At 56.2% G+C, this 13,698-nt stretch overlaps 1 protein-coding gene across 6 annotated transcripts in view; it reads right to left on the reverse strand.

Annotated features, from left to right (window-relative positions):
- Positions 1-361: 361 nt before the first annotated feature.
- Positions 362-13,698, reverse strand: part of SFXN1 (sideroflexin 1) — a 36,498-nt gene continuing 23,161 nt past the window's right edge. For 5 of the 6 annotated variants that reach the window (XM_079143642.1, XM_079143641.1, XM_079143639.1 and 2 more), the window contains 7 exons: positions 13,240-13,325; positions 12,200-12,327; positions 9,895-9,944; positions 4,540-4,612; positions 3,723-3,772; positions 3,150-3,197; positions 362-1,089 (listed from right to left, as the gene is read on the reverse strand). In XM_079143642.1, the coding sequence (XP_078999768.1) occupies positions 1,027-1,089; positions 3,150-3,197; positions 3,723-3,772; positions 4,540-4,612; positions 9,895-9,944; positions 12,200-12,327; positions 13,240-13,325 (498 nt within the window). In that variant the 3' untranslated portion in view covers positions 362-1,026. The remainder of the gene's footprint in view (positions 1,090-3,149; positions 3,198-3,722; positions 3,773-4,539; positions 4,613-9,894; positions 9,945-12,199; positions 12,328-13,239; positions 13,326-13,698) is intronic. The other variant, XM_079143640.1, reaches the window with a different exon arrangement.

A 13,698-nucleotide genomic window follows, 5' to 3' on the forward strand; every position in this document is an offset into this window, starting at 1 on the left:
TGAACAGCTACAGACCGGAGGTCCTCTGCTACGTTAAGTATTCTACGTGAAATCACGACCGCGGTGTCAACGGCGGCCTGTGGTCCAGCCTTCACACAGGACGGAATGTAACGCACCACATCTGGCTGACTCACACGCGTGTCGACTCTGTATCCTTCGGAGAGCCACCGCGCTCTACGAGGGTGGCAGGGGGAGCCACACAGGGAGGGGGACTGTCACTTCTAGAAAATGCAGCCAACCAGATTCATGCCTGTCACGTAGCCCTGGCACAGAATGCACTTCCAAACGGTGGCACTGGTTATATTTAAGCTACTTGATTACTGGATGGAAGTCACCGAATATAAAGCCAACAACTGCAAAGTAAGATCAACATGTTTATAAGAATAAAAGTCAATCAAGAAAATGCACCGACGATACGAATGTGCCCACCGTCGGCCGCGGGGTGAGATGCCCTGGCCTGCGGCTGTGCTTCCGGAGGTCTGTGAAGGCGCCTTACCTACAATTCCAGAGTCTGCGCCACCACGTCAGGCCTGCCCACTGCCCGCACAGGAAGCAGCGCCCCTCAGCACCGGGAGCGAATGCCTGCACTGCCAGCTCGTGGCTGAGGTGGCCTTGTCGGAAGCACAAGTGGGACGGGGACTGGACTGGTCATCTGCAAGTATTCACCAAGCCCATCCTGAGCTCCCACTCAATGCCCACGGGACCTTTCTGAAACCCTTGGCACAGGCTGGGGTATCATGTTTGAAAAGCAGTCTCTGAAAGCTACGGGAAGGGTGCTCTCTAAGTTGAACGTGATTCAAACGTGAGGGGCCAACGGGTGTCAGGCGCTGGCCCGGGCCAGGGGCAGCGTTGTCACAGCAGGTTTACTCTAAAAGGCTAACGTGGAGCTTGGAGAAGCCGGGAGAAGCCAGGCTGACCAGGGCCTTCCTCACCGACAGGGCTACGGCGGGCTTGCAGCTGGCGGGATCAGCGGGCGAGGGTTCTGTCCCGCCTCACAGCCCCTTGTTGAAGTACACGCGCTGCAGTTCAGGATGGCTCTCCTGGATCCTGGCTTGCAGTTCGGCCTCCAAGCTTGTCACAGACATGGAACTGGGGAGGGAGAAAGGACAGGGTCGATGTGGGCAAAGCGGGAGCCCGAAGTAGAAGGAGGGGGAGCGGATACAGGTCTGGAAACCACGCTGGGTGGTGAAAACAGCCCTCGGGGGACGCCTCCCAGGGCTGCAGAACTACAGTCCTGCGCCTTCCACCAGCTCCACGGTCAGGAACAATCCCAGACACGCAAGCCAGCGCCACCCGCCTTGACCTCTCCTACCGCCGAGGGCCAGCCGTCTCCCCTGCTGGATCACAGCGATGGCACTCAGGCCCGCTGGTGCCGGGGAAGCAACGGGTGGCCGTGCCCCTCCCCAGGGAAATGACGACATTCACCACGGAGAAGAGGCATGAGCATGCAGCGGGGTGTCTGGCACCACACACGTGTACACTGCATAACACACGCTCCCACAAAACTGCAGGAAATTCCAAAGTGCACCAGAAGAAGAGGAAAGAAAAGATGGGGGAGAAAAGGAAAGGAAAAACCACACTGTGGCTGCACGGCCACTCCTGGGACCCCAGGCATGGGGACCTGGGACAGGAGAAGCGCAAGTTCAAGGCCGCCTCAGCAACTGAGCCAAGACCCTGTCTCAATGTAGAACAAAAAAGGGGGGTCTGGGGGTGCGGGCGGTGGTAGAGCACTTGCCGAGCATGCGCCAGGCCCTGGGTTCAATGCCCGGTCCGGGGTCGGGGGCAGAGGGGACTTGAATGCATTACAGCAGCAAATACATTAAACTTTATTTATTTCACATGTATGTATTTGAGATATGGTAACATGCGAGCTGAGAAGTCGGCATATAAATTTGAAAATATGCAAAACGAATAAAAGAAAAATTGTGAATATAGAAAAGGATAGAAAAAATATTTGGTAGAAACCCTACAGAGGCTGTTTTCCACCAGTGGGACTGTGAGTGCTCTAACACGCTGACAATGACGTGATTCCAGGCGAGGACGGCACTCCTGGAGAGCCCGCCCTGCCTCCCACGTCCGCAGCACCGGCGGTGCGGAGGAACACTGGAACAACCGAGGCTGGCTGGGGGTTCAGACCTGAGACCCCTCGACCTCAGGAGCAGACACCGTCTGCTTGGGGCTCCTGGTGGGAGGCACCCTTCCTCGGTATTCACGCGCACTCTGGCCCAGCCCGAGCGCGAGGGCAGCTGCTGGCCACGGGTGTGCTGGGCCGTCTCCCAGAGAAAGGAAAGACTCAAGCTGAGCCAGAGATTCTGGGGTCTGTGCAACTGGCTGGGCATGAGCCTTCCACCTAGAGACGAGGACCATCATCTGCTCTGGTTTCCAGAACAGTCGAAGGCACCCTCTCCAAAGGGTGCCTCTCTGTGGCTATCAAGGTGACGAGTGCTTCCCTGTAAGAATTAAACCTCTACCCACAGGCAGGTCAACGACAGAGGGCAGCAGAGGAACGGTGGCATCTGACAGGGGAGGGCTGAGGAAGTTCCTCCTAGAACAGAAGAGCTGGCCCGAGGCTGCCTTGCAAGGCCAGGGCAGGAGGACCCGCTGGCCACGAGGGAAAGAACAAGGCCAGGGCATGGGGCACAGCAGCTGGCCTGGTGCCCTGGTGGGGGCGAAGAGGAGGCCCAGGCGCAGACCGTGCTGACCTGTGCCAGCCAGTCCTGATTTGCCCCAAAGCAGATCTGAGTGGCCTGTGGCGAAGGCGTGGGCACCGCAAGCCTTTAAAGAGGCACTAAGCGGAAGCCCAGGAACTCCCCAGCCAAGCGCACACACCTGGGTCGGGGCTGGAGTCCAGCGTCTGGGCAGCGGCTGCCCAGCCAGCGGGCAGACCGCAGTGAACTGCACTTGTATTTGATGAAAGCCTTAGGCTGGCTCTCAGAACACGTGAACGCAGCCTCGGACCTAACACGAGAGGGAGGAAGGGAGCTGGCGGGGGCTCCGGGGACAGGCAAGGTCCCTTGCTTCCCGAGGCCCTGGCCTCACTGTCTCCTGGAGTCTCCGCTTCCTCATCTGCGAAACGGAACAACTGCCCCTTGTCTTCCCCTGGTCTTTAGGATCAAAACTCACCATCGTTCTCGACAACAAATACAGACCTTTTCTGAGGAAACAGGGCACAGCACAGGGGCGTGGCGAACACCAAGCTTAAAAAAAGAAAAAGAAGAAATCAGTGTTCTGAAATGGCCAGCTTCTCAGATTCTTGATTTTACTTTTGTAACGATCCCCTTTCTTACAAAAAATGTCCTGTTCGTGTATATTTTATTACCTAAATTGCCAAAATAATGAAGCAGAATGAACCAAACCAAATCAAACTAAAACCCAAAGAGATAACAGGAGTTTAAGAAGGTGTCCCACAAATTGCCCCAGAGGTTGCGGGTTTCTCTAGAAGCTGTTTACTCCTCTCTGATTATTGGGGTCATGAGCTCCTGAGGTTCTGGGTGGTCTCTTCTCCAAAGATCTGTGCCCCGTGTCCACCCTTCCTCTCGCCCTTCATAGGTGAGGTTTTGGGGTTTTATTTTTTTAAGAAATCAATGATCTAAAAGAAATCTCTATGCTAACCACCCTGGCTGCACTTCACACACGGTGTGTGCCGAGTGATCACACTGTTCCCCGCAGACACACCCACGATTAAAAACCGAATCTGTGTTTTACAAGCAACGCCCACTCACCAGAAGCCCACGAGGCTGACTTGGATGGGCGCGCTCAGCCACGGGAACCTCTGTGGAGAAACACAGGGCTGTGAGCTCTTCTGAAGGGCCGGTTAGCCGGAGGAAGCGCGCACAGCTCCAGAGCCAGGTGCACTGCGGTTAGTCGGCTGGGCCACGCGAGCATTAGTGCTGACTTCCGGGGCCAAGTCTGCAGGTGAGCACACGTGCACAGGGCCAGGGGCTGGCGGCTCCTTCCCGGCACACGCAGCCAAGTGCTGCTTCCTGCACCCAGAGGCAGATGCACAGGCCGCCTGATGGTGACTCATCTCCTGGCGGGGAGGCTACAGCCCGAGGCCGGGGTTAGAAGGCAAAGGATGCGCACTCAAGCCGGCTCCCTTCCAGCTGCTTCCTGATGGTGGGTGGGGAAAGGGGAGGCAGCTCCGGGTCCCCCTGAGCTTCCTTGTCCTTGCCAGGGTGAAAAACAAGTGTCCTAACGTTTCTCAAAGTGTGTGGACGCAGAGGCGCGGAGGACCCTCTGGGAGCACCTAGCAAGTCCTGGGTGGGGCAGACGCCCGCGAGCTCGCTGCCCCGCGCACCATGGTTCTTGGTTTTAGTTGCTGTCAGTATGGCTAGAACTCTTCCTGGCACAAACTTCCTTAGCTGCTCACTTCCTTTTGAGTGAAATACAAATGCGGTTAGATCTTTAGTTTTAAAAAAGGAGTGGCACCAAGTACACAGGCAGAGAGCAATGGGACTCAGTTAGCTCAGGAGGCTGGGTGCTGCGGCCACGCCTGAGGGGCCAGGGCGAGCCACAGCAATGCGTGCAGGGGAGGCATACCCTGGTCCCCACGGAGACTCCTCCAGGGAAGAGGAACAGCAGGAGGGTCGAGGTAAAGGGAGAAGGGCAGGGGCTGGAGAGAAAGGCAGAAGCGTCATGGAGGGAGCGGACCCACTGGAGGAGAGCAGTCCCTGCCACTGAAGATGGACGTCCTGGGCAACGCGTCCTCAGGCAATCCCGCCCGTACACCAACGTCACAGCAAGCTAACCCGGAGGGCTGTGACACCACTAGGGAACGTGACCCTGGGGACTGCCACCATTCACGCCCACTGTGGACCGGAAGGCCCTACTACCGCCCGGGAAGGGCCGGCTCAGGCAGCTGGCTGTCTGACGGAGGGCTCCCCGAGGAGGTGGTGGCTCTCACCCAGATGTCCCTGGACACTGACAGCTGGGCAGGCACATAGCCTTGGCCATGGGCAACCCTGGCAGTGGGCGTCTCCTGGTGGCTCATGTGGTTTTAATTTAATTTCTGCAATGACGAAAAGTACTGAGCGTCTCTTCTTTCTTTCCTTTTTGCTGGTGGTTGACCCTGGGGTACTTTTCCACTGAGCCTTACCCCCAGGCCCCCACCCTTTTCTTTGAAACACAGCCTCACCAAGTTGCCCAAGTTGGCCTTGAATTTATGATCCTCCTGCCTCAGCCTCCTAGGCTGCTGGGATTATAGGCATGCACGCCCCTGCGCCTGGCTGCCGGTTGTTTTCCTGAATGAGTACTGACAGAGTTTTTCACGCATTTAGATGCAAGTCCTTTTTTCAAAACAACTTGCTTTGCAAAAATTTCTTCCTCATCTGTTTCTTATTTCTTCATTTTCTGTAGAGTTTTTGAAGAAGAAAATTTTAAAGGTTTGACAAAGGCCAAAATTATCATTTTTTTCTCGGCTGGACTTGAAATTTGAGTGTTGTTTAAGAAGAAATGTTTGCTAACCTAAAGTGTTCCACATTTTCTCCTAGTAGTTTTACGATCACAACTTTTACATTTAGATTCTGTGAGCACTGAGGGCTTATTTTTGTTTGTGGGTCTAGTCCCCATATATTGCCCATCTCTTTGCCAAGCTAAAAAGTCACAGCTCTCCTAACACATCATGCTGTGCTCTCGGTAAGCCTGCGTAGACCACATGTCTTGGCTGGTCCTGTCCAGGTGACTGCCCAGCTGCCTCGGTAACACCCCCTCTGTGCTCCAGGTCACCGTGCATGGAGACCATTTGTCCTGGGCCCCTCTCGGCTACCACACTGCTCCCTGGGAGTGGGGCCTGTGCCCTGCTTCTGTGACTCAGGTCCCTCCCAGTTGCTTGGCATAGGACGGGCACGTGGGAACGGGCTGGAGGATAAACAGTGACTGAGTGAAAAATAAACGCTGTGTTCAACCAGCAGACAGCCCTGAAAAGCCACCTGGCAGGCTAGCTGTCAATTTTTGTTAAAGGGAAAAGAAAAGAACCAGATTTAAAAGGAACGAGAGCTGTCACAGGACGCATACCCTATCAGCTTCGTCCCCAGAGTGTCAGTGAGACGGCCCTACATTAAAAGTGACCACAGGGCCCGTCTTTAGGGAAACCATTTACGGAAGCACCACGTTTAGGCAGTGGACTCTGTGGTAGCTGCAAAATTTTCCATGAGTCACCTGCCCCATCGCGGGAGCCTTTTCCCAGTGCTCCACTTGGGGAAGATGAAGCGTGGGGAGGATGATTCACGCAGCCGCCCCCACGCACTGCCATTTAGAAAGCCCAGAATGCTCAGTTAGTTCGCGTCTGCAGGGGAGTTGGCCATGTGCACACGAGGTGAAAGCCCAGATGGGTGCCCTCTGAGGAGGAGGGCAGCAGGCCCAGGAGCCGGGCCTGGGCACCGTGTGCTGCTGCGGGAATCAGCTCTCCAGTCTTTGTGAAAGGGGCGCAGGAAAGGACGGAGCCATCTCTGCAAATGTTCCAGAACAGGCTGCTGTCCAGGGAGTCCAAGCCGCACCTCTACCTGGGCAAGACACAGCGTTCACCTGCCATGCGGCACGGACCCCGGCAGTGCTGGGCCATTATTTTTTCAAAGTCACTTCTTCCACTGAAATCTGAAGTATGGTGGCCACCAGACCCCCTGCCTCCAGGGAGGGGCTTGGGCAGACCCGGGGGCTGTTGGGAAGGCCTCTCTCCACCGTGCCACAGGGCTGCAACATCAGTGGCCCCTGGCAGGGTGCTCCGAGGGAAGAGGGAGCGAGGCGCCCCTTCCAGTCACTGAGGGTACAAAGCTCCGTGACGGCCACGGATTACAAGGTGGGGAGAACACCGTGTTACTCTTTCCAGTTCTGTGAAGGTCGAACAGTGTGGCCGTGGTGGCGGGCCCAGGATGCGGGTTTCATTCAATAGTTCCTTTCACGTGAGAAAACACCGGGACGCGTCCACAGCGACTCCGCCTGTCACAGAGAGTCCAGAAGCTGCAGGCTTCCCCACATGAAGGCCCCAGCGGCGCGAAGGTGAGGCCGTGCTGGCAGGAGTCCAACGGGAGACTCGCTGCTCGGCCTTAGTGTAGGCAGAAATGCAGACCGCAGGACTTCTGGACTTCTCAGCATGGTCAGGACACATGTTGGCAGCCGGAGGGCACCGAGGGTCCACTGGCTGGAGCCAGACAGCTGAATAATGTCCACCTGGCAGTGGCAGGTGTAAGATTCTCAGCCTCAACTCTACAGTCAAGCCGCTAAGATCCTTTGGCCAGCTGAGGTTGGGTGGTACCTGAGAGGCTGAGAAAAAGGAGCAGGGACGCTGAAGAGCTGAGGGTGCTGACACCGCAGATGGCTCCCAGCTGGCCTCCCAGTCACCCGCAAACCAGGACCAGAACCTGGAAAGTCCAGGTGAAAGATGCCTTCTCCACTCTGGTCTTGCAAAGGCTGTCACTTTAACGCCACACAAGCTACATAAGTGGGAGTTTCCGAGTTCTGCACACTCCTGGAAATCCGGCCCAGCTTTTAAAGTCTGATTTACGTGTGGCAGGAGGGGAGCTCTGCTTCATTAAGCATGCCTTTGGTTCCCTGCTGCTTCCAGAGCCGTCTGAGCTGAAACCTGATGGGTTAACGGGCCAGAGGGCTCCCTGGGTGACCGTGCAATCAGAGGGCTCCCTGGGTGACCGTGCGATCAGAGGGCTCCCTGGGTCATTGGGTGATAACTGGGTGGAAGTACTGCAGACCTGAGAACTTCTGGGATCCAGAGGGCAGAGAACGGCCCAGGCATTAGGCTTAGGACCGTCAGTCGCGTCACCTGTGACTCCAGTGCTGTGAAGAGCAATGTCAATGGCCCCAGTCTGCACTTACTTTAAGCTCTTCTCCCTCGGAGCCTGAATCACCTCTTATAAGTCAAGCAAAGATGGACAGATGGACTTTTTTTCTGGTCTCTTAAATCATGGGATGTCAAACCTGGTGGATGCCACAGTGTGGGTCCCTCCAGGACATAAATGAATCCTCTAGGAGCTTTAAACCACTGATCTTTACTAATCTTGGCACCAGAAAGAGATTTCGGCAAATCCTTTTTATGAATCCTCAAAATAAAGTTTTACTGAAGTAGAATGTGACATGAGCCTGCAGCTACCATCTGGTGCACACAGCGGTCCCCCTTGCCCAGGGAAATTCTGACCCCACGGGCACCTGCAACGCCGGGTGGGATGAAGCCCCCCCCCATGCGCTACGCTTCTCCTGTTCCTACGCACCCATGGCACAGCTTGATTCCAAAGTCAGGCACAGTGAGAGACTGACGGTAATAACTACCAACAAAACAGAACAATTGTAACAACACGCTGTCATAAAATGGCCAGTGTCACTGCTCTGTGCTTTGGGGCATGAAATAAATTAAGGAGCACTTAATGCAACCACTGTGGTACCATGTTGATCTGACGACGGCTGCTGAGCATGCTGGGTGGGCCGTGAGGGCAGAGTGGGTGCGCTGGACACAGGGCTGAGCCTCCTTTGGGGCAGGATGGAGTAGGACTTCTTCACACTGCTCAGAAGGGCGCATACTTCAAAACTCACCAATCGTCTACATCTGGAGTTTTCCAGTTAGTGTTTCTGGACCGTGGTGGACCACAGGTAGCTAAAACCAGGGAAAATGACCCCGGGGACCAGGGGCCTGCTGTTGCGGGAGACTGCTGCTTGGGCACACACGCAGCTGTTCGCGGTCCGCCTGCCTTGTGACTACGGCTGTCAGGAACCTACAGAGGAGACGGATGGACTCGGCTTTTGCGGGTCAGCTTCCCGGCAGGGCAGGGCCTGTGGACTTCCACTGGGAGCCGTCCAAGGAGCAGAGACGGTGTTGTCCCTGCAGGGTGACAGTGCTCTGGCACGCAGTGCACACTGACACGCAAGACTGCCGGGGTGGTGGTTCCCGAAACGACAGCGCGGGATCCGAGGTTCTCCCAGGTCTCCGAGGCTCTCGGGAACAGGAGAGGCGAGCTGGAGACCGGGTCCCTCCCGTAGGCGGGCATCCACAGGCAACGGTCCGAGTGTGTCCATCAGCTGAGGTGCTCTGGAGCACGGTTCTTCCACGGCAGTGTTTTCTAGCTTATTTTCCAAAGCATGCACTTGAGGAGAAAGTGCTCACCAAGTGCTCCCCTAGCACTGGCCTCGGTTTCCCCCCGGGCCCCCCGGGGTGAGACCCAGGGACATGCCTGCAGGTGTTCAGAGCTCCACTTGCCCCTGGCCTCACACAGGGGGGTTTGGGCTGTCGGTGGCCTTTCTGAAGCTTCACCGTGCCCCTGGCAGGTGCAGGTCTGCTGCTAAGACTCGGAACAGTTCACCCGGGGACCCGCCTCGCTCCCCGCGGCCCCGCTGCCCTTGCAGGGAGGACCCAGGCCACTGCTCCAGACACAACGTGCCCTACTCACTCGAGGACTTGGGACCGAGGGGCACCACAGTGCTGCTCCTCCCGCAGGGCACAGAGCGCAATCCGGAAAGGACCCTGCAGCGAGCGGGGACGTCTGGGCTACAGTGTCAGGCCCTCAGGGCCGACAGCTGAGAGACAGCGGGCCACCAGATACCACCACTTAACAATGCACACCAGGGCTCCGCGTCCAGTGTCCCGTGAGCTGCCATCCCAGGCTCGCTCTTCACTCCCGAGACTGAGGATAGCGAGCTACGAGCGGAATCCAACTCACGCCGCCTTCTCACGTGACCTAGCTGGGGTGCGATGGGGACCCTGCCTGCGGCTGTGAGGCACCTCTCAACAGAGGCGCTCTTCATTTATGAACGCTGCCCCAGACACCGAGATTGGGGTGCAAGGTCCTCGGCAACGTCACCACACTCACCGGCCTTCCCATTCCGTGCCTGCTGTGTACCCAGGAAGCACTCTGCACGGAGGGAAGGGGACCGAGGACTGGCAGGCGTGGGACTCACCTTCAGGAAGGCCTTCTTCTCCAGAGTGTTCATGATGAACGGAGGGATGGCTGGGAGAGAGCACAGAACAGGAGACTTCTGTTTAGAGACTGTGTGCAGCTCAGGGTTTCTCAACAGGTCAGCAGGAGGCCCATGTCGTTCGGGCTGCTTTTACTGTGGCAGGGTGAGAACTACTTGTAGCGATTCTTTATTAAACTTATTGATGATGACACAGCGTATGTGCATCACATGGTAACAGGGTGTCTCATGCATTTGTCCAATTAAACCAGTAAATATAAAATGAATTTAAACTCATTACACTGAACACTGTTTCCATTCTCCAGAAGTCTACAAAAATGACATAATGCTGTCAGCTGAACAGGTCTATAACCTTGAAAAGAATTCCAACTGAACTTTAAAAAGGCAACAGCACGTGATGTTCTCCCACAGCCTTCCTTGAGCGTCCACTGTGCATGCAGGACAGCTGGAGGATCCTGCCTGGAATCAGGCAGAAGTCGCCTGAGTACAGGCTGGAACACCTATGAGCTGGATGATCCTGGAAAGGTTGCCTGACTTCTCTGGGCCTTCAATTTCTGTTCTCTGGTCTATGAAATGGTGGGCACTATGCTAAGCTGGTGATCACAATGGGACCGAGGAGCAGGGGCTACATCTGGGACCTGGGCAGCAGCACTGGCTCATTAGCTCACAGCCATTGTCAGACTTAAGGCCATACCAGCTACATGGATGTGTCAACTACCCTGACAAATCCCCCTGGGACGGAAAGCCGGAGTTCTTCTCTGGAGACCAGTGTTTGGAGTACTCGAGTCACTGGAGATGGCCTGCATGGGGGCTGACGCCAGGCAGAGGCCAGAGCCGCCACTCGGTCCCCACAAACGTGGGCCAGGGCTCAGCAGGCTTGTCCGTGCGGCCCTGCGGCCTCCTGGTCTGGTTCTGGGCTGTGGGCACACTGGCCTAAGTTCAGGACGATGGCTTCCTGGAGGTCCCACAGAACACTCTGGCATCCCCACGGGGCCCAGAGGTGCCTGCGCTGAATCAGACAATGCTGACCCTGTCCCTGGGGACCTGGGGCGGACCCCTGAGGGTGCCCAGACCCTGGATGTGCAGGTCCCCGTACAGAGGGCCCGGTCTTTGTGGTGACCTTCTCAGCTCCTCCTGGGTGCTTCAGGCCATCTGGAGATTACATGTGCTGCCTGATGCCACGGAAATCTACGGGAGCGGCTGTCACGCTACGTGCTCAGGAAGAACCACAAAGGAAAAGGCTGCCATGATGCCTGCAGACGCCTCCTTCTGCATTTCCCCCCATGGCTCTGACGAGGGCGCAGGGTGCCAGCAGGGTGCCCCTCAAGGCTGCCCTCACCCGCTTTCCCTGACCTCTGCGGCCTAGTCCTTCCCGGCTGCTGAAGGGCATCCATGGTGACAGACGGGATTTAGAAGCAGCGGCAGGCGTGGTGGGGAACCTGACAGTGGCTGATCAGGGCCACTTCATTTGGGAGCGAGCTCTTAGAGCCACGTGCTCTTTGCATGTGGCTGAAGTGAGACACTGAGACACTCTAATATCTGTTCCTTGCAAAGACTGAGAGAGTCCGGGAACCTCCACCAGTGCTTGTCTGAAGGTAGTGTCCAGCCACCTTACGATGGGCAAGCCAAGAGCACCAAATGCAGGGCCTGCTGTGTTTCTGGTCACACTGACTGCAAGCCCTAAAGAGAAAGCAGTCGCTTGGCAACACTAACCAATGGCTGCTCTACGTGCTCCCTTTACTGTGTTCCAAGGGTTTCCAATTGATACGGATGAATCTTCAGGAGAAGCTATCTGTCTTAAGTTTTGGAAATTTTAAGATTTATACAGATCAAATACCTTCTCTGTAAATCTTTCTCACCAAGCAACCTTAAGGGAAGAAAGATGCTTCCAAGTGCAACACAACTTTGATGCACAAAATTATTAAAAATGTCGCACGAAATTACCTTTAGACCATGTGCATAAGGTGTATATGAAACGTCAATAAATTTCGTGTTTAGATGTATGTCTCATCCCCAAGATGGCTCGTCATACGCTCATTATATATATGCAAATATTTCCCCAATTCAAAGAAACCCTACATCTGGAACGTATTTGGCCCCAAGCCTTTGGGATAAGGTTACCCCTGCACTAGGTGTTTATTTACTTGTCTCTTTCTGCAGCCCCTGCCAGAGGCGACTTTCCTCAGGGTAATGGTTGCCCCCTGCCTCCCTGTGGCTGGGACGTAAAGGCCTGCCCAACCTCTAGTGCGGGTGAATGAACGGACAACGGAGACGGAGTGCCACTAACCCATGCCCGGGGCCGCCATGAGGATCCTGGAGACGACCACCTGGGAGATGGCCTGCTGGGCAGCGTGCGTCGACTCACCCAAGCGGGTCCCACTGTCGTCGGTGACCGGAATGCCAGCTTTGAGCTCCCTGCAGAGCAAACACAGGCCAAGGCACCACGTGAGCCTCCTCAGCGCCCGGGACAGCGCTCGCTGGCTCCATCAGGCCCGCTGCCCCCGGAGCCCACTCGGGTGTCACCTCTGGCACTGCCAAGTGCATTTGTAAATGCCATGAGCAAGTTCAATCCCCTCTGATAGACATAGAGGGAACATAACACCAGCACGCTTTAAAAAGGGTGAACCTTTCCCAGTAACAGTGTGATCCGAAGGCTGGGGGTGCTGACTTAGGGATGCGGCTGATTCCTATGCCCACATACAAACTGGAGCGACCCTCTAAAGCAGAAGCAAAAGAGACACGGGAGGAAGCCGGCCAGCGGCACCCACGGTCACTAGGCCACAGCTGCTGCAGAGGTATTAGCCAGGCACTACACCAGAACGCCTGTTGTTACCCTGTTTCTCGTTTTCTATTCCAAAATGCTTTTCCTTTTCTCCTTCTTTCTTCTCCTTTAATTTTTTTTTTTTTTGCCAATTCTAAAAAAATACTTTCAGAAGTAGAGATTAATATTACTTTAAGCCCCCCTCAAAAAACAAAAAAAAAAAACAGGGGAATAAAGGGAACCTAATTTGGAGCCGTCGTCCCCTGCGTAGACCTTCTCTGTCTCACCCGGGCTCAGCCCTGAGACCCTGGTTAGGCGGAGTGGGGAGCCACCCTGGACCGGCTCTCACCAATGGCAGGTGCGACCAGCAGCCCACCGCCAGGCCCTGCGCACCCATGCGCCTACCCTCACCCCAAGCCGGGATTACTCTGAAGCACATCCCAGGTCTCACTTAATTTCATCCCTACATGTGAAAACAGATTTCGGGGCATTTCCACGAAGCCCGAAGCTCATTACAAGAGACCCTCGGCCAGCCCAGTCCTGCTGGGAGCGAAGGCCCGCCTTACCTTTGCCGCATCAGCGGAATGTTAATGCAATTGGCGGCGGCGACAGCCGCGAAGGGCACGAAGCGTCCAATGAGCGGAGACACGCGCTGCAGGGAAGGTGATTGGCAGCGTCAGCTCCCCGCCCACGGCCAGCGGCTCCCCGCCCCGCCCCGTCCAGCCACGCTGCCAGCCTGCGGGCAGGAACTCGGCCACCAGCACCTTACACTGGTCTCCTCAGGGCCCTTTTATTTTCCTGGCGTCAAGGCACACCCAAGTCACATCAGCAGCTTGGTGTCCCTGCAGGCAGGAGGCTCTGGAGTGAGTCCCAGAGTCCCCACATGTGAGTTCAGATGCCGCCTCTTCCAGCTCTTCGGAGGCCATGGCCGCCTCGCTGCCCAGGGGCTGCCAGGACCGGGGCGCTCGGTGCTCAGCACGGAGCCAGGCACAGGGGCGGTCCTGGTGAGGCCACGGGTGATGGCC

The sequence above is a fragment of the Sciurus vulgaris genome, assembly GCF_902686455.1.
Source record: "Sciurus vulgaris genome assembly, chromosome: 6".
In the NCBI taxonomy this organism is placed as follows: Eukaryota; Metazoa; Chordata; class Mammalia; order Rodentia; family Sciuridae; genus Sciurus; species Sciurus vulgaris.